Below are 23,363 nucleotides of genomic sequence, written 5' to 3' on the forward strand. Positions count from 1 at the left end.
TGACGTTCGAAAGTTCTATCGACTTCTTTATATCAGTCTGGAGAGTCCATGTGATTAGAAGTTAGATATGTGTGATGTTCGTTAGTATGTCTGGTGGTTCCGTTGTGTGATATGAAGTTAGATGTGTTTGGTGTTCGTTAGTATGTCTGGTGGTTCTGTTGTGTGATATGAAGTTAGATATGTGTGATGCTCGTTAGTATGTCTGGTGGTTCTGTTGTGTGATATGAAGTTAGATGTGACATATCGTTAGTATGACTGGTGGTTCTGTTGTGTGATATGAAGTTAGATATATGTGATGTTCGTTAGTATGTCTGGTGGTTCTGTTGTGTGATATGAAGTTAGACGTGTGTGATGTTCGTTAGTGTGTCTGGTGGTTCCGTTGTGTGATATGAAGTTAGATATATATGATGCTCGTTAGTATGACTGGTGGTTCTGTTCTGTGATATGAAGTTAGATATATGTGATGCTCGTTAGTATGACTGGTGGTTCTGTTCTGTGATATGAAGTTAGATATATATGATGCTCGTTAGTATGACTGGTGGTTCTGTTCTGTGATATGAAGTTAGATATATGTGATGCTCGTTAGTATGACTGGTGGTTCTGTTCTGTGATATGAAGTTAGATGTGACAGATCGTTAGTATGGCTGATGATTTCGTTGTGTGATATGAAGTTAGACGTGTGTGATGCTCGTTAGTATGTCTGGTGGTTCTGTTGTGTGATATGAAGTTAGACGTGTGTGATGCTCGTTAGTATGTCTGGTGGTTCTGTTGTGTGATATGAAGTTAGACGTGTGTGATGCTCGTTAGTATGTCTGGTGGTTCTGTTGTGTGATATGAAGTTAGATGTGTGTTATGCTCGTTAGTATGTCTGGTGGTTCCGTTGTGTGATATGAAGTTAGACGTGTGTGATGTTCGTTAGTATGTCTGGTGGTTCCGTTGTGTGATATGAGGTTAGATGTGACAGATCGTTATTATGTCTGGTGGTTCTGTTGTGTGATATGAAGTTAGATGTGACAGATCGTTAGTATGGCTGATGGTTTCGTTGTGTGATATGAAGTTAGATGTGTTTGATGCTCGTTAGTATGGCTGGTGGTTCCGTTGTGTGATATGAAGTTAGACGTGTGTGATGTTCGTTAGTATGTCTGGTGGTTCTGTTGTGTGATATGAAGTTAGATGTGACAGATCGTTAGTATGTCTGGTGGTTCCGTTGTGTGATATGAAGTTAGATGTGACAGATCGTTAGTATGGCTGATGATTTCGTTGTGTGATATGAAGTTAGACGTGTGTGATGTTCGTTAGTATGTCTGGTGGTTCTGTTGTGTGATATGAAGTTAGACGTGTGTGATGTTCGTTAGTGTGTCTGGTGGTTCCGTTGTGTGATATGAAGTTAGATATATAGGATGCTCGTTAGTATGTCTGGTGGTTCCGTTGTGTGATATGAAGTTAGATATATGTGATGCTCGTTAGTATGTCTGGTGGTTCCGTTGTGTGATATGAGGTTAGATGTGACAGATCGTTAGTATGTCTGGTGGTTCCGTTGTGTGATATGAAGTTAGATGTGTTTGGTGTTCGTTAGTATGTCTGGTGGTTCCGTTGTGTGATATGAAGTTAGATATATGTGATGCTCGTTAGTATGTCTGGTGGTTCCGTTGTGTGATATGAGGTTAGATGTGACAGATCGTTATTATGTCTGGTGGTTCCGTTGTGTGATATGAAGTTAGATGTGTTTGATGCTCGTTAGTATGTCTGGTGGTTCCGTTGTGTGATATGAAGTTAGATGTGTTTGGTGTTCGTTAGTATGTCAGGTGGTTCTATTGTGTGATTTGAAGTTAGATATGTGTGATGTTTGTTAGTATGTCTGGTGGTTCCGTTGTGTGATATGAAGTTAGATGTGTTTGGTGTTCGTTAGTATGTCTGGTAGTTCTATTGTGTGATATGAAGTTAGATGTGTGTGATGGTTGTTAGTATGTTTGGTGGTTCTGTTGTGTAATATGAAGATAGATGTGACAGTTCGCTATTTTGTCTGGCGGTTCCGGTGTGTGATATGATGTTAGATGTGTTTGATGCTCGTTAGGACCACGTCTGGATCTACCTATGGCACCAAATCCAAGAAAAGCGAAATGTCAAGCTATTGTGATACGACATATAGCAGGAAATGTATGTCTGCTTGTTACAATAGTTGGAGTTGATGAATATCTATGAGATCGAGAGCGCTGCACGTGATTTATGTGACGTGTGGATAGGTCGCTTGGTGTACAGGTATGACGGCGACCCCAAGGCGCACTGTCAGTTTTTGGTAACAGGTAAATTTAATTTGTTTTTGTTTTTTCTACAGCTTTTTGAGGGATTGGATGAAATTGATCTGCTAGCAAAGGCTTTTTGAAATTTCCAGAACACATTTTCATGTTTTATATTATTTTCATTTTTTATTTTTTGCTGTTTTCAACACAGGCACTCGAGGCCAGGATATTATTTTTTAAACATTGATTTTTGTTTTAGCACTCATAACTGACGTTATTTAAACGAAATATCAGCAGAATTCAAGTTTATGTGCCGGTTGACAAATCCGAGGTCCACGGTCATTAAAAATACACAAGGCAAGCAACTCCAGATTTTAAAAAATCGACCCCTCGCTTGGAAACTGGCTCAAAAATGTAGTTATGATAAGTTCCTTGTAAAACAATATGTATCCGTAGGTAGTGTGTATATTTACCTTTTATTTGGTGCATAACATTACAGGCAACGAGAAATTCACAATACGTACATGAGATTAACATCTCAATAACCGGAGATTTTATCGTCCATGTAATTATCTTTGACGGAAGTAACATGTCATTTCAAGGGCGGTCACTCCGAGTTTTTGGGAGAGGAGTTCCGGATAGCACTATACCAGTGAACAGGTAAGAAAGGTTCCGATGTCATTACGCGCGTAACTTCAAAATAGATATTTTTATTTCTACAAATACATTTGCGGGGATGGAAAAATAATGGCTGGGCAAAAAAGTCCACATTTGCCAACTCGGATACAATATCATGGTAAGGGATTATACAGAATGCATCAACTTTCAATCAAGCTGGCGGTAATGAGAATTTTTTTTCAAAAAAAAAATAGAAAAAAATCATGCAGATAATGAAAAAAGGGCGCAATTTATGAAAAATATCGTGGGGGAAATATATTAACTTAGAAATTGGAAATTAAATGATTTTTTCCATAGTGATTTTTGTCAAGTTATTGAGAATATTTGAAAAGAAATACATATTACTTATTAACCAAGAGGCCCAAAGGGCTTGTATTGCTACATGTACTGTATGTTTTGGCAAACGTCCATACAATGGACTTCCTGACCAAATATCATGACCCAAGGCCTTTTTGGTTATCAGAAGATGTTATTTAAGGGTTTATCCATGACCTTGAATATAATGTCAAAGTAATATTTCATTATCTGCGTGATTTTTTTCTTATTTTTTTTTTGAAAAAAAAAATCTCATTACCGCCAGCTTGATTGAAAGTTGATGCATTCTGTATAATCCCTTACCATGATATTGTATCCGAGTTGGCAAATGTGGACTTTTTTGCCCAGCCATTATTTTTCCATCCCCGCAAATGTATTTGTAGAAATAAAAATATCTATTTTGAAGTTACGCGCGTAATGACATCGGAACCTTTCTTACCTGTTCACTGGTATAGTGCTATCCGGAACTCCTCTCCCAAAAACTCGGAGTGACCGCCCTTGAAATGACATGTTACTTCCGTCAAAGATAATTACATGGACGATAAAATCTCCGGTTATTGAGATGTTAATCTCATGTACGTATTGTGAATTTCTCGTTGCCTGTAATGTTATGCACCAAATAAAAGGTAAATATACACACTACCTACGGATACATATTGTTTTACAAGGAACTTATCATAACTACTTTTTTTGAGCCAGTTTCCAAGCGAGGGGTCGATTTTTTAAAATCTGGAGTTGCTTGCCTTGTGTATTTTTAATGACCGTGGACCTCGGATTTGTCAACCGGCATATAAACGTGAATTCTGCTGATATTTCGTTTAAATAACGTCAGTCATGAGTGCTAAAACAAAAATCAATGTTTAAAAAATAATATCCTGGCCTCGAGTGCCTGTGGTTTTCAAAATAATTGTCAATAGGCAAGTCCAAAGGTTTTCCAGAGTTTTTGGCCGTGTAAGTTTTAGCTCAGGTTTTTAATCCTGGATATTTTCGTCATTTATAATTTTCTGTTCGTAGGCTGATTCAAAATATAGGATAATGGTTAAAGGTAGAGACAGCTTCATAATGTAATACTGCGATGTTTGAACGAGTGGGCTTCTGTACGCATCGACATGTTTAAAAACATTTGTTACAAATTAGTGTTTACGTTGCTGTTTCAATAAATGCTGCTCTATAGTGCATCGCTGGGTAGGCTCACGCAAAGAAGTTATTGTTGTTGGTTTGATTAATTCGAGGGTTAGGTATTAATTAGCCAGTATAAAACAGACCGGTTGTTCCATGTGTGACCACCATGGTAGGGATTGTTGTTTGGTTGACAGATTTTCCTTCTCATTGACCTCTTCCGTGTCCGGGCATCGTCTCAGCGACCGTACATCAGTGTTCTGGCGACATGCTAATGATAAAGTAAGGGAGTTACATAGGGAGACACAATGAATTATGCACATTTTGTTTTTTTGTAATAAAATGAGGACTTGACGAAATTGATAATTGATCCGAACAGATTTAACGGTACATTGAGTGAGATGAACTTGCCTCCTTACTCAAACAATTTGACATTTGTCGGATATTGGATGACTATTCTCTACCGCAATGAGAACTTAAAGGGACGTAACTCTTTTGGTCATACGTAAGACGCGACTTTTCTTGTGTGTCGCAAGCCTACCGTTTGTCTTAAACGAATGAACACGTATGAAATTAAAAATCATAAATTTATAAAGCCTTCTGAACTCTCTAATATATGCCTGTTTGTTTACATAAATGTTAAATTGTGATGTTATTGCTAGGAAATTTGGAACCTTTTCAATTTTCATATGTAGATGATATGGGTGGTGCTTTCCTGGGGGTTATAATACACAATGGATATATGATACAAAGCCTGCACAGTTCAAGTACAGATTAACAGGGACGTTATAATATGTTGATACACATGCAACAATCTGATCGTAAAATTTTATTATTTCGATATAACACATTTTCCCCACCAATGACATGTCTCATAATGTGAAAAAAATACAATGATAATATTTATACAATAAAAATTTTGATAACGAATCAAACTTAATAGATCTCACATCCGCCCACGGTCTCGTAATGATCCAAATTATACTCTTCTCATTAGCAAAAATACAAGGAAACCCGTCAAAAAATGTCTAGTACATAAACAGTTGGTAAGCAGTCTACAATTTATTTTCATAAGTCGCTATCAACTTTATTTCTAAAATCAGTTGGTCCCACGATGTAAAATTCAAGTATCAGATTAAAATCAACAGTATTCAAGTCCCGTTAAAATTCTCTGAGTATTGGACTCGGAACTGGTGTGTAGATTTATGACTGAAACACTTAAGTCTAACCTTCAACAATTACAGAGTGTTTGAGTTAGCGCGATCTGTCTACACAAGGAAAGAAAACTACAAGAAAGTTACATTTTCTAATAAAAACCAGAACATATTTGAACCTGAGTATTTTATAGAAGGAAACAATCGTGTGGATCACGCCATGCCTGATTTTGTGACAACATAGGAGACGATGTCACTATGACTGTGACGTCTGGTAATATTGACGGCCTAAATTGTGACCCCGTATTACACGCCAAGATTACACACTATTGGTTTCATCAATGAGGTGACAGCAGGTGATCTAGGTACGCAAGCATGACGAACACGCCTCCACATTGTCGTTGAATGACTTTAAGTAAAAGTTCATACAGTCTGGCGGTATTGGGCTTGCTAGTACACTGTGAAAACAAAAACACACCATATTATCATCAATTAACGTCATTTATATGAATAGGTTGTTTATACTATGTGTAGAAGCTATTGATAAAAAACATTCTTAACTGTTTTTTACTTCATTGTTCCGGTATGACATTTGACTTTTTGATATCGTCACGTTAACAGCAGGTTGTTATATATCATACAGAGAAAACTACAATCAAGAAAACTAACTATGATTAGCAATTTATAATGTAGGTCCAATGTCACGATTTGTGTAGGAGCTGGCAATTGACTACTTGGTAAGGAAAACAGAACTGAGAAAATATTTACATACATGCACATCACTTTGGAACATGATAAAACACATTTCACGTCAAATCACGAGATATGCATCACATGAGAAGAAATCCTGAATAAACATTTTTAAAATTTAAATGTTGTCTGAATATTGTTGCCATGTTGAGGCGAATAATATGTTGATTCTAAACTATGTAATATTATCACTAATGGTTGTGTTATAAAACAAAACCAATCGATAGTATATTGCCAATGATACACTGCCTATGTCTAAAACTCATATTCTTAATTATCAGAGGCTCGCCGCACTATAATGGGCGTAAACAGTTTAAGAATGCCTATATTTGTAATTTGATCCTATTTGGTGACATATCCTGGTGTAACATGCCCTGTTCCGGTACTTACGGAAATAAGGAGGAAGCAAATTAAATCAGAGTGAACGATAAAAACATTAATACATAATACACTTACATTTGTTATAGAATTATATAAAAAGAAAATACATGAATCGACATGTCAAAAAATCTTAATTAAAACACAAATCATGGCCAAGGTGTGACCAAAAAAAGAAGGATTTATACGGAGATATTAAAAAAAAAGAGGAAAATAAGATAAGATGTTCTCTAAGGGTAAGCGTTTTCTACTTCATCGACGACCATGTTTGGTACTTTGGTGTATCGTGTTCTCCTCTAATATCAAGCTGTAAATTAAGTGAGTTATTTAAGTTTCATAAAGAATCATTTAAACTTCATATGATTTTGTCACGATTTTGACATTCTTCTCAAATTATACTATATTTGGAAATTACGAAATATATATAGAATTCTGGGACCAGTGAACATCCTTATGTAAAATATGACTGTTCTTTCGATCAATTTTGGTTCCCTGCAGTCGTCTCCCAGGTTTAAGACCCTAAGCATCAAGGTTCCAAGACGAAAGGGACAACAGTATGATGCAGTTTCATTCACTTTACTGTATCTTATTCTAAATGTGTAAACCAAGGTACTATCTCACTGTGTCTTCAGTGCTATCTTTATAAAAAGTAGATTGGCTACGGACAGATGATTCATTTTAGTCATTCAATATTCTTCAAAGGATTGATTAGCTTCATAGAATATAGAACGACTAATTAATCAGGGTTGTTCAATCAAATACTTTTTTTATCAATCCACATATTTCATACAGTTTCTATTGGATATCGCGCGTTGATACACAATATATATTCAAACAAAGCACATGAAAACGATAGTATGTTACAAAATATTTATATCAATGTCATATCAATGTCTTATCAACAGTAATAATGACATAGTAAGTAATTTTAAGCACAATTTTCACAGCAACTCATAAAATAGTGAAGAAAACAGATAAAAAAATTATACACATATTCTAAACAGGTAAGATACGCTTTACAAGAATAGCCAATAAAATGTCTATATGATATATGTTGAGGGTTATGTGATGTTTATGAATTACATATTAAAACTATATGGATGTACGCAGGCAACTGCTCACGAAAAGGATATCTATTAATAGCCAAAATTAAGGAATGTTTTTCTGATATCCATTGGACTGCAACAAGTTTCAAACATGGACCTTCTTTTTAAAATGTCTTTTAGATTGATGAGGAGGGTTGGAAAAACATGTTTGATGTCACGTGCGCACGTGTTGGTTTGTAATGTATGTATGCAGTATGTACTTTAACTCATTGTGTTATTGGATATGCAATACCATAAAACGTGATTAGACCTTTCTTGCACCGAGACATTCAGGGTGTGTTTAAAAATTGCCAGGTGTCTTTCCTTGAAAGTGTGTGTTCTCTATCCCAGTACATGGCCCTAGCAATAAGGTCCACCCGTCACATTTCTGAGTTCATGGGTACCAACGTGCCTACATACATGTGTACAGACACTGGAACATAGACAGCTGTTGATTCTAATGACAATCTAACGACCCGACAAACGCATTTATTGACGTCAAACAAAACAGTCACATATCCTCTTCGGGTACAGACAAATTAAAAAAAAACTACAATATATCATATTTATTGGAAAACTTTGCCGAGAAGTGAACATAAATAACATCAGTAATGATATTCCATTTGGTTTGTTATTTAGGACACGAGGCGAAGTATTAAGATAAAAATCTTTTAGCACACCAGTAGAAGTACACGGTCACTTTCATCAGACAAATGACCAGTGTGGAGCGTACTAGCACCGTCGTACGCAGTGAGCGAGATGTTAAGAAAATGGCTAACTTTTTCGGCTGTACTAAATCAATAGTGTGACGAGATGGTAAACAATTAATGGAAAATAAATAAATAAACAGATAAATAAATAAGATGAGGGAGTCTCATCATTTTCACTTCAAGAGAGTCTGGCGAGATATTAGCAAAATTCATAAATCTGACATTTAAAACAGAAATTCTAATATCAAATAGACGCTGCCGAAACGCGAGCGCTTTTTGATCAGTGAGATGCACTGTATATAATTTGGGACTGACTTATAATTATATTAAAGGATAAACAGAAACAAGATTACAAGTTTTTAAATATATAATCAACCATATAAGTTTTCAAACAGGAAATAATTGTTACATTCCTAAGTTTCCGGCAGCATGCGTTTTATACCAGTAATAAAGTGTGTTATCTTCTATTGAAACATAGACTTTGAATACGTTTTAATTTCGACATGACAGCTTGAAATGATATTTTGTTGGCGAAGACATAATTTTATCCAATGAAAAGTAGATAACACTCTGTCCGTTTTGAACTTCCAGCGGCTAAGGTATTTAAGGCCGAGTATATATTTGTTGGTTTTACACAAACATTACCATACAGCACTCCTATTTTACTGTTTGGAATCATATCAAATATATTTCTTTGATCACATCACAATGCCTTTGATGTCGGGAAGTTCTGACGTTACAATTGAAATAACATGAACTTTTAACCAATCACCGTCCCACTTGAATGTGGTCAAAACAAAATTATGTAACAGGTACGATTACTCTGAAGATAGGGTAATGATGTGGCAAACGGGTCTCTTTGTTCATGCTTGAACACTCTGAATATACAGCGTACGACTAATGAAGCAAATTGAGAGATCTTTGATTACAGGTCGGTTCCAGGTATAATGGAATCGGTACCTACATGCATGAGGGTATGTGTGACACTGTGACATTTTTTTTATCAGACTTCGGGTTTTACCAAACGTTTATGGGATATTACACAGTTAAGGGTGGTGTGTACTGGTTTGACATGTCCTGCCCACATAACAATTGGAAGCAGGATATACATCATTAAACCGATTAACGTTAACAATCGATAACAGAGGTAAATTGTACTTATATACATACATTTCTGTCAAAACAGGATATATCATATTTATAAATCACGCAAAAGTCAACTTAACCAATGTTTCTTTTTATTGGCATAAACAGTTGTAATTTAGTAACTTCAGACCAAATTAGATCTGCTTAAAACAGTTTTTGTGTATACTTCTTTTAACCCTATCTCAAAGGGTTATAAAGAAAAAGTCGAATTGCCTGATTTACAAACGACCAATAATTACTTATCATCGTAAGATGACGTATGTAATTATCTATGGTGTATCCATTATGACAATAAGGTTTGCATGATAACACGGCATTGCATGTTAAAATTCACCCGGAAGTCATTAAAGCATATTTTTGTGCACTGAATCGTGTTAAGCCACGACACTTAGATAGGATCAAATCACGGTTAAAAATTACTTGAAACTTGAAACTGTAATATAAGTGTGTTAATATTGTCTGCTAAATACGGAATTCCATTTAATCTGAAAGTGGTTTGTCTATCGCAATACATAGGTTTTTACAACAAATACAAATAACTTCACACCTAAGTTGTTTATAAGGATTTATTTCTCGTTAGAGGCGTACCGTAGTATCAGATATGACAGGTGTATAACGATGACTTTAAACTAGGGAATTTATCATATGTCACCACATGATTTAAATAGCTATAGTATAAAAGTGGAATTGACGTAGGTAAGTGTAAATATAGCTTTATTTATGTACTGTCTTCAATTTAAGAAATACGTCAAACTTTTAGAGATCTTATGATAAGTAACAGTGCGTGACTGGTATATTATAAACTAACATTGCATCTAAACGACAATCAAATGTAACTCCGACAGACGTAAAAGAATAGATGAATGGATATTTTTAGAATTGCTTGAACAATAATTGTTTTCTACAATAATAAAAGTTCTAAACGAAGTAATTTGCACTTTTAGTGAAATAACAAAACGCACACGAGGAATGCAATCAGCGAAACATCAGTAAAGACACATAAAAATGCTGACTAGGCAAAATAAAAAAATGAAAAACAGACGAAAAACAAAAGGAAGGAAACCCAAGTATTAAGGCATCGAAGAAGTGAAACATGGACACAAATAAACGGGCCTTAGAAATACAGCCTCGGTTTAACAATATTTAAATTTCATCGAAATTTATATAGTAATGATAGATATTGTTATTTTCAATGTTTTTAATTCAGCGTGCTTAAACTTGGAGATTGTAAACAATACAGTTACATTGTTTAAAGCAGTTCTGACAACTGTGTTTGATATATTTTGAGAGGAAGTCTCAGTGAAGCAGAGCACTCATTGATCACTCCTTACACTTGGTAGTGTAGTAGGTTTAACCTGGACGATGCTTTCTTTACTGGGCTGGCACTTGTGATTCAGAAATGTTGTTCGATCGTGTTTGAGGTATTACCAAAACGGATGAGTCAGGAAGTCAGTGACTAACATGGCTTGTAGAAATAAAGTAGAACGATGATATTTAGGCAGTTGCCAGATATTTAAACATGGAACACTGCAATAACGGCAGAAGCATTGCTGAACAACAGATAGTAAGGCAAAGAGCTAGGATAAACAGGATGATTGCATGATACATTCCACGACGTCTAGCTAAAGAACATCTTGTAATGTCAATGCAAGGGACATCTCAGCTCTACTAGTCGGTTTCGGGCGTGTATCTTTTCCTGTTTCATAAGGACATCAAAGATGGCCACACTAAGGCGTATCGTCGCGCTGCGCCGTCTCGTGGCACGATCACATTACAGCGTCGCTTTGGAGAGCGCTTTAAAGCGCAATATACGTAACATTCACCAAAACTTTAGTGTAGAATCACACATAATTATTGAGATATTCTCTAAGATGTAGTTAAAATTAAGTTATTCAAACAATAGTGACCACGACTTTCTGCATAAAGTATTGATATATGAGCAGTTGAAACTCGCTATTTGTAAACACACCTCCATTTTAAACACGCCGCCATCGAAATTACGATTGTTGCCGAACGACGTCGGAAAGTTCGTGACCTGATCTCGCGAGAGTTGAGGTTTCTACTTATAGAGGAAGCACATGCAGATATGTCTACGGTAAGTTTTTGTTTACAAACATTGTTTGCGAAGTCTTGTCGTAGACTTGAGGTATTCATGTGATAAACATTCAGTTTTTGGGAAATTATTAGAAGGAATATTTAGTTTAGAAACGATACGACACACAATTATAACGAAAGAATGCAGAACTGGCCTGATGTATGATTGGAAAAAAAGGAAGCGATTGGTGAACGTCTGTACTGTGTCTGCCATGTTTATACACGCGGAATATTCGCATGCGCAATGTTATCGCTACGAGCGGTAATGTATGAATTATTGTGGGTCCCACATTGTTTATTTTCAGATTTTTTCAATTTTTATTTAAATTGAAAACAGTCAGTTTTATTTTTCTTTAATTAAAGGAAAGTATTTGTTTAGTTGCATATATTACGGGGAAAATAAGATAAAGTTTGTTTTTTTACAGTGATTTTTACGTATATTGGGGCTTCAAGGACAGTTGTGTCGGAGAACGTTGTTAACCTCCAGATCATCATTTGACGTTAGACTATTGAAGCTTTGCAGTGGTTTACATCCTCGTCGGTATTTCCAGCCTTTCTCGGTATGAAATGTGTGAAATGCTGTCGCTATGGAATTAGCGTTCTTGAGAATTCTAGGGAAGGAGGTGAAATTAGCCTTTCGAAATCCTTACCCTAATTATTTCTGTACTTTTTACATAGATTTTCTGATTATCCACATATCTTTTATTTTAATTTGTTTAGTTCTAACTAGTGCGCTAAGCAGTACGAACAAAATCATATAAGGAGTAACGTTGTGTCAACACTAACGATATGACATCACCACCTACGTACTTTATTTTGGCACGAACATCAATAGAATCGTTCACTCCCGTAGGATGTGGACAGGCGGTCCAATGTTTTAAAGCTCAAAGCAAAGTCTTGCGTAGGATTGATTTTTAAAACATATTACAGGAAATCTGGGAATGAGTCTCAATCTGAGGGAAATAAGAGGCTTGGCGAATGTTTGCTAACTTAATAATCTTTCCCCGGTATGTGAGATATGAAATGAGGGGAATCCCCTGTTTCTAGACAAGGTGAGACAAGGGATTCTTTCATACTTCACAGGGCGATCCAATAGTCGCCAGGGATGAGATTACTCCATCTCGTATGAGATAGGGAAAGACAGCTAGTGTGGGCTGTTGCTATTACGTTGCTTTACATTTTATGAAGATTGACCATATCGTAGATTAATGACGTCATCAGTTTCGACACTCAATTCATGTTGTGTAATGAACAGGTTTCGCGACATCTTACATTTTTTGTATGTGAGAAAAATGTGCTGGTGAGTCAAAGTCTTAAACTTTGATTGAGATCTCCTTGACCACAGAACAAACATTTGTAAAATTCTATCTCACACCCGTAAAAAGTATTGATACACCTGCCCAGGTAACGAGAAAAATACTCTAAGTCAAATAACCACGTTTCATGGTACGTCTTATCATACACCTTGTATGACTGAGCCAAGGAAAGTGTACCACGGCGCACAAAGAAATGTATATCCTGTTTTTATAGGCCATCGTACAACCACAAAAAAAACGGCCTGTTAAGGAAACCGAGAATGTCAAATTAATTTATTACTGAAGTACATCTGGACACAGACAGGTGAGGACGAGATGATGTCAACTAGTATACCTGTCGTCTGCGTTTGTCATGATGTTAGTGTAAATGACCTGCGTCATAGCGTTTTATAACACACCTGTGTCTGAGGCTACACAGCTTCCAGAGGCGATAAAATTCACTGACCATTAAAACCTAGGACAGCTAGATGTCATAATATCTGTAAAATTTATTTGCGTTCTCTTCTTTATTTCGTATTCCTGTAAACGAAATAAATATAAAATTAAAGTTCAATTGAAAATAAATTCAAACGCATTTTCGCAAATTGCCACATTCCCAAAAGAAAATAGGTTTAACAACAACAGAACTCCAAGGCATACATGTACTTACGAACATCAAACAAGTCCATCTCCATATCGCCAGCGGACAAAGAATCTATCCGAATGAGGTCATGATGAGGACTTTCAAAACTTCCTCATTATCATAATCTCCCAACATTTTATAGGTGATTTATATAGAATATGCCGAAAAACTCAACATACCTGCACAATGCAGTTATTTCTAGTACTCAAAAAATAATCCAGAATAGTACCAGGAAATATTTCCTAAAGTTTCAATCAGACTGTTTATTTATGGATATCTAATGACTTCCAAGGAAATTCAAGCGTGTATTTTATATCGATGACACTAATACCGAACAATTTGACATGATACAAAATGTAACTGAAAACTTGGGTCTTCAGGGTAACAGTAAAAATCCAAGGGTATTCATGATAACAGAGAACCCTGTGCATTCAGGGTTACAAAAAACCTCGGTCTTCAGGGTTACAGAAACCTTCGGGTCTTCAGGTTTACAGAAAAACCAAGGGTATTCATGATTACAGACAACACTGGGTCTTCAGGGTTACAGGAAACCTCGGTCTTTAGGGTTACAAAACCCTCGGGTCTTCAGGTTTACAGAAAAACCAAGGGTATTCATGATTACAGACAACCCTGGGTGTTCAGGGTTACAGGAAACCTCGGTCTTTAGGGTTACAGAAAACCTCAGGTCTTCATGGTTACAGAAAACCCAGTATGTTCATGGCTACAAAAAATCGAGGGTTTTCAGGGTTACAGAAAACCGAGGATGTTCATGGCTACAGGAAATCGGGAGTTTTCAGGGTTACAGAAAACCCGGGGTTATCAGGGTTACAGAAATTCGAGGGTGTTCATAGTTACAGAAAACCTAGGGTGTCATGGTCACAAAAAACCCTAGGAATTCATGGGTACAGAAAACCCGGGTTGTTCAGGGTCACAGAAAACTCGGGATATTCAGGATTACAAAAAATCAAGGGCGTTCAGGATTATAGAAAACCGAGGGTGTTCAGGGTTACAGAAAACCGAGGGTGTTTAGGGTCACAGAAAACCGAGAGTGTTCAGGGTCACAGAAAACCGAGGGTGTTCAGGGTTACAGAAAGCCGAAGGTGTTCAGGGTCACAGAAAACCGAGGGTGTTCAGGGTTGCATAAAACCGAGGGTGTTCAGGATTATAGAAAACCGAGGGTGTTCAGGGTTACAGAAAACCGAGGGTGTTTAGGGTCACAGAAAACCGAGGGTGTTCAGGGTCACAGAAAACCGAGGGTGTTCTGGGTCACAGAAAACCGAGGGTGTTCTGGGTTGCATAAAACCGAGGGTGTTCAGGGTTACAGAAAACCGAGGGTGTTCAGGATTATAGAAAACCGAGGGCGTTCAGGGTCACAGAAAACCGAGGGTGTTCAGGGTTACAGAAAGCCGAAGGTGTTCAGGGTCACAGAAAACCGAGGGTGTTCAGGTTGCATAAAACCGAGGGTGTTCAGGATTATAGAAAACCGAGGGAGTTCAGGGTTACAGAAAACCGAGGGTGTTCTGGGTTGCATAAAACCGAGGGTGTTCAGGGTCACAGAAAACCGAGGGTGTTCTGGGTCACAGAAAACCGAGGGTGTTCTGGGTTGCATAAAACCGAGGGTGTTCAGGGTTGCATAAAACCGAGGGTGTTCATAGTTACAGAAAACCTAGGGTGTCATGGTCACAAAAAACCCTGGGAATTCATGGGTACAGAAAACCGAGGGTGTTCTGGGTTGCATAAAACCGAGGGTGTTCAGGGTCACAGAAAACGCGGGATATTCAGGAATACAAAAAATCAAGGGCGTTCAGGATTATAGAAAACCAAGGGTGTTCAGGGTTACAGAAAACCGAGGGCGTTCAGGGTTACAGAAAACCGAGGGTGTTCTGGGTTGCATAAAACCGAGGGTGTTCAGGGTCACAGAAAACGCGGGATATTCAGAATTACAAAAAATCAAGGGCGTTCAGGATTATAGAAAACCGAGGGTGTTCAGAGTTACAGAAAACCGAGGGTGTTCAGGGTTACAGAAAACCTCGAGTGTTCAGGGTTGCATAAAACCGAGGGTGTTCAGGGTTACAGAAAACCGAGGGTGTTCAGGGTCACAGAAAACCGAGGGTGTTCAGGGTCACAGAAAACCGAGGGTGTTCAGGGTCACAGAAAACCGAGTTGCATAAAACCGAGGGTGTTCAGGGTTACAGAAAACCGAGTGTGTCATGGTCACAAAAAACCCTGGGAATTCATGGGTACAGAAAACCGAGGGTGTTCAGGGTCACAGAAAACCGAGGGTGTTCTGGGTTGCATAAAACCGAGGGTGTTCAGGGTCACAGAAAACGCGGGATATTCAGGAATACAAAAAATCAAGGGCGTTCAGGATTATAGAAAACCAAGGGTGTTCAGGGTAACAGAAAACCGAGGGCGTTCAGGGTTACAGAAAACCGAGGGTGTTCTGGGTTGCATAAAACCGAGGGTGTTCAGGGTCACAGAAAACCGAGAGTGTTCAGGGTTACAGAAAACCGAGGGTGTTCAGGGTTACAGAAAACCTCGAGTGTTTAGGGTTGCATAAAACAGAGGGTGTTCAGGGTTACAGAAAACCGAGGATGTTCAGGGTTACAGAAAACCGAGGGTGTTCAGGGTTACAAAAAACCGAGGGTGTTCAGGGTTACAGAAAACCTCGAGTGTTCAGGGTTGCATAAAACCGAGGGTGTTCAGGGTTACAGAAAACCTAGAGTGTTCAGGGTTACAGAAAGCCGAGGATGTTCAGGGTCACAGAAAACCGAGGGTGTTCAGGGTTACAAAAAACCGAGGGTGTTCAGGGTTACAGAAAACCTAGAGCGTTCAGGGTTACAGAAAGCCGAGGATGTTCAGGGTTACAGAAAACCTAGAGTGTTCAGGGTTACAGAAAGCCGAGGGTGTTCAGGGTTACAGAAAACCTAGAGTGTTCAGGGTTACAGAAAACCTAGAGTGTTCAGGGTTACAGAAAACCGAGGGTGTTCAGGGTCACAGAAAACCGAGGGTGTTCAGGGTTACAGAAAAAATAGAGTGTTCAGGGTCACAGAAAACCGAGGGTGTTCAGGGTTACAGAAAACCGAGGGTGTTCATGGTTACAGAAAACCTAGAGTGTTCAGGGTCACAGAAAACCGAGGGTGTTCAGGGTCACAGAAAACCGAGGGTGTTCAGGGTTACAAGTTTCGAAGATTGCGATTTTGACAGGAAAACTTCCGTCACGTTTGTTCGAATGTACAACACAGTTTTCTGGTTTCTGGATTTTTTTTATGTTAGATGAAAGATCAGACAGACTAATCAGTTTGACATTTTAAAAAAAGTCTTATAATTTACATATGTCGACGCCATTTGCTGCAGTTACGTCATTTCCTAATCACACAAGTTCCGTTTTCAGATAAATAAAACCATTTATATTCAGTTTGAATTTTATTAAACTTTTTTGAAATTATCAAGTCATTAACACCTTCATTAATTCACGAATGAAACAGACTTAATATATAATTGATGGGGTACACAACATATGCAAGCAAAGCACTTATATTTTATTTTACCAAAATCTGCATATATAGCACCATCAAATTGATGTCATTTAAAGCATTTATTGATAAGGGAACGACAAGTGGCATTACAACGACACATATATAACACTGTGCTATGTATCACGTGCTAAGTGTCATAATGATAATGTTCCCACAGAAACATACTCAATGACCCATCTGGTTGAATCACATTACATATACACAGCTGAGGGCATCGACACACAAACACACACACGCATTTATTGACTAACATTGAATTTCCTTAGAAGATGTGAAGCGGGTTGGTGGTCCTGATCTGAGAGCTAAATTGGCTGATAATGGGAAAAGTATGACGAGTAATGAAATGGAATGCTTGGAAATTAACGATATCGTCAATTTTGGCTAAAGCTTCGAAATCATGAATTCACATCTTTTAGGTAAATTGGAATTGCCTATCCTGAAATCTTTATTTTGATTTTGTATCAGAAAATTTAGCCGAGAAGTTTGAAGCAGTCATAAAGAATGCTTGTCTTATCAATATAAATCAATGTCATTCATCGGACACATAAGATAAATCTGATAGCAGAATACACAAAAATATCCATGCAATTTAGTTCACGTCACAAAAATTCTTAAACTTAGAATAAACTTAGGTATAGGGATTAAGTTCCAACCGATGAATGGCGAGCTAAAAATAACCAGTTTAATTTTATTTTCATAATTATTTGATATAACAGAATATTTCTTATGACCAAATCTATTGATAAAAAAGTATTTATTCTATTTCCGAATTTAAATGCGTTTTACATTATGGTACGAAAAGTGACACTTTTCATAAAAATACATTTAAAACAGCTTATTTTGACCATAGCAATATACGAGCACTTGATAAGAAGAGCATTTCGTCCCAAGACGAATGTATTCAGAAATCTGCAGCTACCGTGAATTTGAATCAAAAGTCGGTAGAATGCAAACCAACTCTGATGTTTCCCACATTTAGTGTTTATATCAATGCGCTTACATTGATAAATTTAATCTGGTTAGTATGAAAACGGGGGACTTACAATCTTTGGGCACATTCTGAACACTGTGTTACAAAGACATGCAATGTATTTGTGGTAGGGCAGTCATGCGTTTTGCTTTAGACAGTGTGATGGTAACAATTGGACATGAACTCTACCAGATGTTTTGTATCAATATGAGATGTTTTCATCTTGCCTTTTTTGTCCTACAAGAATTGGGCGTCACCACATCAGTCCATACTTTATGATAAAAAACACTCTGAGAATAGAAGGAGATATCTTTCAGCAGGCCAAGTATAGATTCAGAAATTTCAATAGGTATGTTGCCAAATCTCTCTGTAAAGATTTTTCGTGTTTCATTGCTGTTTTACATGTCTTTTACATGTCTAATCGGAGATGAATATACCTTCCTACAAAAACACATTCCCCGACAGAGGTGACTAACCACCATTCAATATCTGTGTTACTCACCTCCGGTCATACTTTCATCTCGTATTACAAATAATTCTACCACTAAATCATGCATTAATTCTTAAATATAGAAGGGTGTAACCTTAAAACCTCCGCGGAACTATCTAAATCCCTAAGGTTAGGCGCCATGCTGATGTATTGAGCAACACTCATCAATATCGATGTTAGAAAGGCCATTTATATAGTAGCAAATATTCTGTCGATATGAAATTGTTTTCAAGGTCGGATAGGTGTCAACAATATCAAACAAAATGCCGGAAATAACACATAGATGGCATCCCACAGATTTCGTAATTTGCTGACAAAATGGACAAATATTGACCATGGATGTAGCTGCGTGAAACAGTATCGACTCAGAAGAAAATTCATCGTTTTTTTGGTTTAAAACTTAAAATTTGTAACAGTTTTGTCTGAAGACTTGGAGCTCAATTACACGAGTTTGTAGTAAAATCACCAAAGCATATTATACCCATTAATTGAAAATATGCTTTATTCAAAATGCTAAAAACATCTGAAATAAACAAATCGAACAGTGAATATCCAATGAAAACATAAACCAATAAGCTAAAAACTGTACTGTAGATTTATATTTTATCTAAAACTACTATTTGAAAGATGTCCTCTATCAACGCAGTTATGTTTATCAGTATTATCTCAAAGGGCACTTAATGATGCAGCCAGCCAAGTTTTAGCCCCAAAACAGGATGTGAATGATGTAACAGATTTAACACTAAAATCTTTTTTTTTCTTGTATTTTCGACGAAGAAATGGACGACGAATTCAGAAAAAAATAAGTTTATTTGAACAATCATTGCATGAAGATGACCACACGCAATACAAAGCAAAACGGACAGTCGATGTCAGCATCGGATGGAAAAAAAACGGAAAAATTACTTCAAACTTCGGTATAGACTGTATGAAGTTAACAATACTCGAACTTAATTAAGTCAGAAAAATAAAGGACGCTAAATAAAGACTTTCAGTATATTTGAGTCGATGGTGAGCATTCAGCACTACTTCCGGTCGGACTAATGGACGCTTTTTAAACTTTCTGGATGATTAAAGTTAAATTAAAGTGTAGAATTACCCACAACAAGAAAAAAATAACAAAATTGAAAGTGAAAGTGAAAGGGAATTTAATTTAACAACTGAAAATCTGTTTTTCAGCCTGTAATTCTGAAGAGTAAAGAAAATATCGTCATGATTGTAAATAAAATTTTCTGAAAACAGAATAAACATTTAGAGTACACTCACTCACTACACATAGGATATACCAGTAACTGCGTCACATATAAACCAGTAACCTATCTAAATAAATATTTCTAAAACGTAGGTATCATGTTGGACAGTCATAGGTACATCTCACACACTCATGGAAATACAGTATTAATTAACAAAAGGATACCTGCCGACAGTGATTTAACATGAAAACTCATCGCATACATAATGCCTTGACCAGTAATCTTAATATTTTTGTAAAACACGTCAATATTAAAAGGGTACAAAAAGGCAGAACTACATTTGATGAAATACAAAGTATATTCGACCCAAGCGTAGATGGGATGGAGTATAAATTGGTCTGGTGTGGGCAGTTCATCAGAATTATTTTTTAAAAATTGTAAAATATTAAGTTGCCAATCTACAAACAAAATTATAAGCTGAGTAGGGTTCTTAATTCTATCATTGACAAGGACTCGCAAGTAAAACCAAAATCAGATTATGGTATATTAACATACATTTGTTGGTGTAGTCGTCCAAGCTTGTCATCGTGTTGTCATCTGTAATGTTTGTGTTTAGTCGTTAAGTAGACTGATTATGAGTAGCAATGTACGATGAAGGAGTACATATCTGCTGTCATTCACTCGCTAACCATGACTTCTCACGATGAGATAATAAAAATAATTTTCTCACAATCTGCACTCACTTACATAGATATAAAAATATCATTTGATCAAGGGGAAATAAAGATGTCATGTTATCATTTACTAGCTACCAATGTGTACTCTCTTACAACGAGGAAATAAATATATCTTATTATTTAATTCCTACCAGTGATACTCACTGCCATCTGATACTCGTTAACAATACATCCTTGTTTGCACTGAGTCCATACAAATATCATGAGGTCATTTACAAGCTACGTGTGCAGTTATAAAGATATCTTAAGGTCATTTTCACACCAGTAACTATTTTAACGGCCATATCAAGGGTCATATGAAGACGTAAATCTTACATCGAGGACTTAAAACAGAAAGCTTGAAATGAGGGTAATATTTCTTGTTTTAAAGTCTTAGAAATACGGTAATATATCTACACACCATATACATTGTAATATATTATATTTGTATGCGTGTAACCAACTATGTTACGTGATATCGTTAGTTGATACTACAGAGATGTTGGGCTATTTTTCCATTGCACATGAAACTGGACAAACTGTTTCCGCTTTTATTTGCCGTTGTCAAGTCATCCAGCCCATTCTTTATGATTAAAATGCTATGGGGGTGTCAATATTTTCCACTCTGTATGGCTTTGTATGCTCGATTCATGTCCTAAGTGCGCTTGTATCACTCAGTAAATATTTCTCGAATGCCGGACAGCAGGTCATTTCCGGACATTTTCAACAAGGGTTTCCTCTATGCTCTTTATTTGACGTTGTGTAAGCATACGAAGATATGGGAAACTTTTCTATGTGACACAAGGCTTTAATTCTTAGATTGTACAATTAGAATAAGACTTAATTGATTAAGCAATGTCAACGTTTACATGTGTAATCATCAATTAACGTTACATACAGAGAAAGGTGTTTTACGTCAGCGCGTGTCAAGTTTATTTCTTTTAGTTATGCCACTGGCTCCCCTCAACATGTTCAGGTAAGGCCGCTTTATTTCCTTTTTTATTTCGAATTCTCTTTATATATAATATCTAGACATCGATGTTTAATTGCTGAATACGATATACGTTGAGGTAAGTCCAGTAGTACTATTCATACATTAACTGTGACTGTTACATGAATGCAAATATTCGGGAACTGTCCAAGATGATTTTCAGATAATGATTACTATCCTATTAAATTCTCACGTGAATAACATATTATAGTACAGCGCATTAGGACACATGTGCCTGTATAAGCACACAATGTACGTGGAGGAAACGCTCCAGGCTCTAAACAGTGGTGACTACATGCCTGTATTCCTTATAGAATTTTTTTGAATGTCTTGTTTTGTTAACTAATAAGATAAAAGGATAAAATCAATCTTTATTAAAGAGCAACTGTCATCATCGTGACTAGGAGATTTCTGTATCTATCATAGTATCCAGCTAATATTGCCTATTATTATATAGTATGGTTCACTGTGCGTCAAACAGTGACCTACATACCATCCTAGTTTTGACAGGAGATGTTATTGTGTTTTGCGGTACAGATCCAATGTGTACGTCTCCCGAAACACTTGATAATATATATTATTTCCTGTTTTTTTTTAATACTGTGGAGGTCATTTGGACATTGATTTTTTTGTCCTTAATCTTCGTTTTGAATTATGTAATCGTTGTGCAGCTTTCAGAGACGCGTCATTGTTATAGTGTCTTCCAGCTGGAATCATATTCACACGAGCTGAAATCGGATGAATGCTTATATTTACCATTTTCAATTTTCATCTTTTGTATAAGCAAGCACCAACAAAAAGTTTTACATAATTGGCAATATAACTTCACAATACGCAGTTCAGGATCTGGCATTACACAATGGACTGGTGAGTTTACATCTTTTATTTGAACTTAGCACAGCCATACAATGAGAAATATTGACTATGTTACGTTCCTAAAGATTTTCAAAATTGCAACGTGATGATCATCTTAAAGTACTATTATGTGTACCAGTAATTCAATCTTATACGTAAGTTTGGTATTGCAACACTTAGTAATATGATATACTTGTGTCATCAAAATTTTCCAATGCAATATGATTTTGTTTTAACAAGGAACTACATGGTACATAAGATGAAACGAATTTTATAATATACATATGAAATATAAAATAAATTGTTATCATAGGACCAATTACACTGGCATATATTCTACGTCCTTACGGTTCTATATCTACGCTCTAACCTTTGCCACAATACTGTGATCAGAGAATGTATGACGTCATTTAATTTTCTAACCATGACTTAAAATAATAAGCTATATCACTATTAGATGGGGTAATACGCAAAGTCATTACATCTTGTATATGATACGGTGTGTTTTCATTTAATTAAATAGTTGTGGTTCTGTCAGAATTGAGTTATCCACTCTGTCTGTTTTCTCCCAAGAAGTCATCATGAGACTTAATATTGCGTACTACGATCTGATAATGTGTACTTTGAGACTTTGAATGAACTGTGCTGGCGTCAAAAGAGGACTGACTTTGCTCTGAACAATCAACAAATTGGCATTCTCAAAGAATTTATCAAAATTACATACACAAAATATATCATAGTAAGATATACAGTCATAGGCTTAGGCAAGTATTACTGTTATAAGTGCGCCACCACCGAGCTCTAGGCGACACACCCATGGGTTACTCAACAGAGCTTGGAGGGATGAGCAGGGGTGCCGAGAGAGGCATTGAGCTTCTGGTTAACTTTAAATTGTATTTGGATCATTTGTTGGACGTTCCTCGTCATACAAGGCTGAATTCAGAGAAAGGAACAGTAGAGAGACCAACAGAGGCAACTTCTGACGCAGTTGTATAAGTGTAA

General features: G+C 36.7%; 1 protein-coding gene across 1 annotated transcript in view; it reads left to right on the forward strand.

Annotated features, from left to right (window-relative positions):
• The first annotated feature begins 21,347 nt into the window (after nt 1–21,347).
• Nucleotides 21,348–23,363, forward strand: part of LOC132558786 (cytosolic phospholipase A2-like) — a 50,786-nt gene continuing 48,770 nt past the window's right edge. The window contains exon 1 of the mRNA XM_060223391.1: nt 21,348–21,491. Coding sequence (XP_060079374.1) covers nt 21,385–21,491 — 107 coding nt within the window. The 5' untranslated portion in view covers nt 21,348–21,384. The remainder of the gene's footprint in view (nt 21,492–23,363) is intronic.

This window comes from Ylistrum balloti, unplaced genomic scaffold (assembly GCF_031769215.1).
Source record: "Ylistrum balloti isolate Yb309-2 unplaced genomic scaffold, AGI_CSIRO_Ybal_v1 Utg370824, whole genome shotgun sequence".
Classification (NCBI taxonomy): Eukaryota; Metazoa; Mollusca; class Bivalvia; order Pectinida; family Pectinidae; genus Ylistrum; species Ylistrum balloti.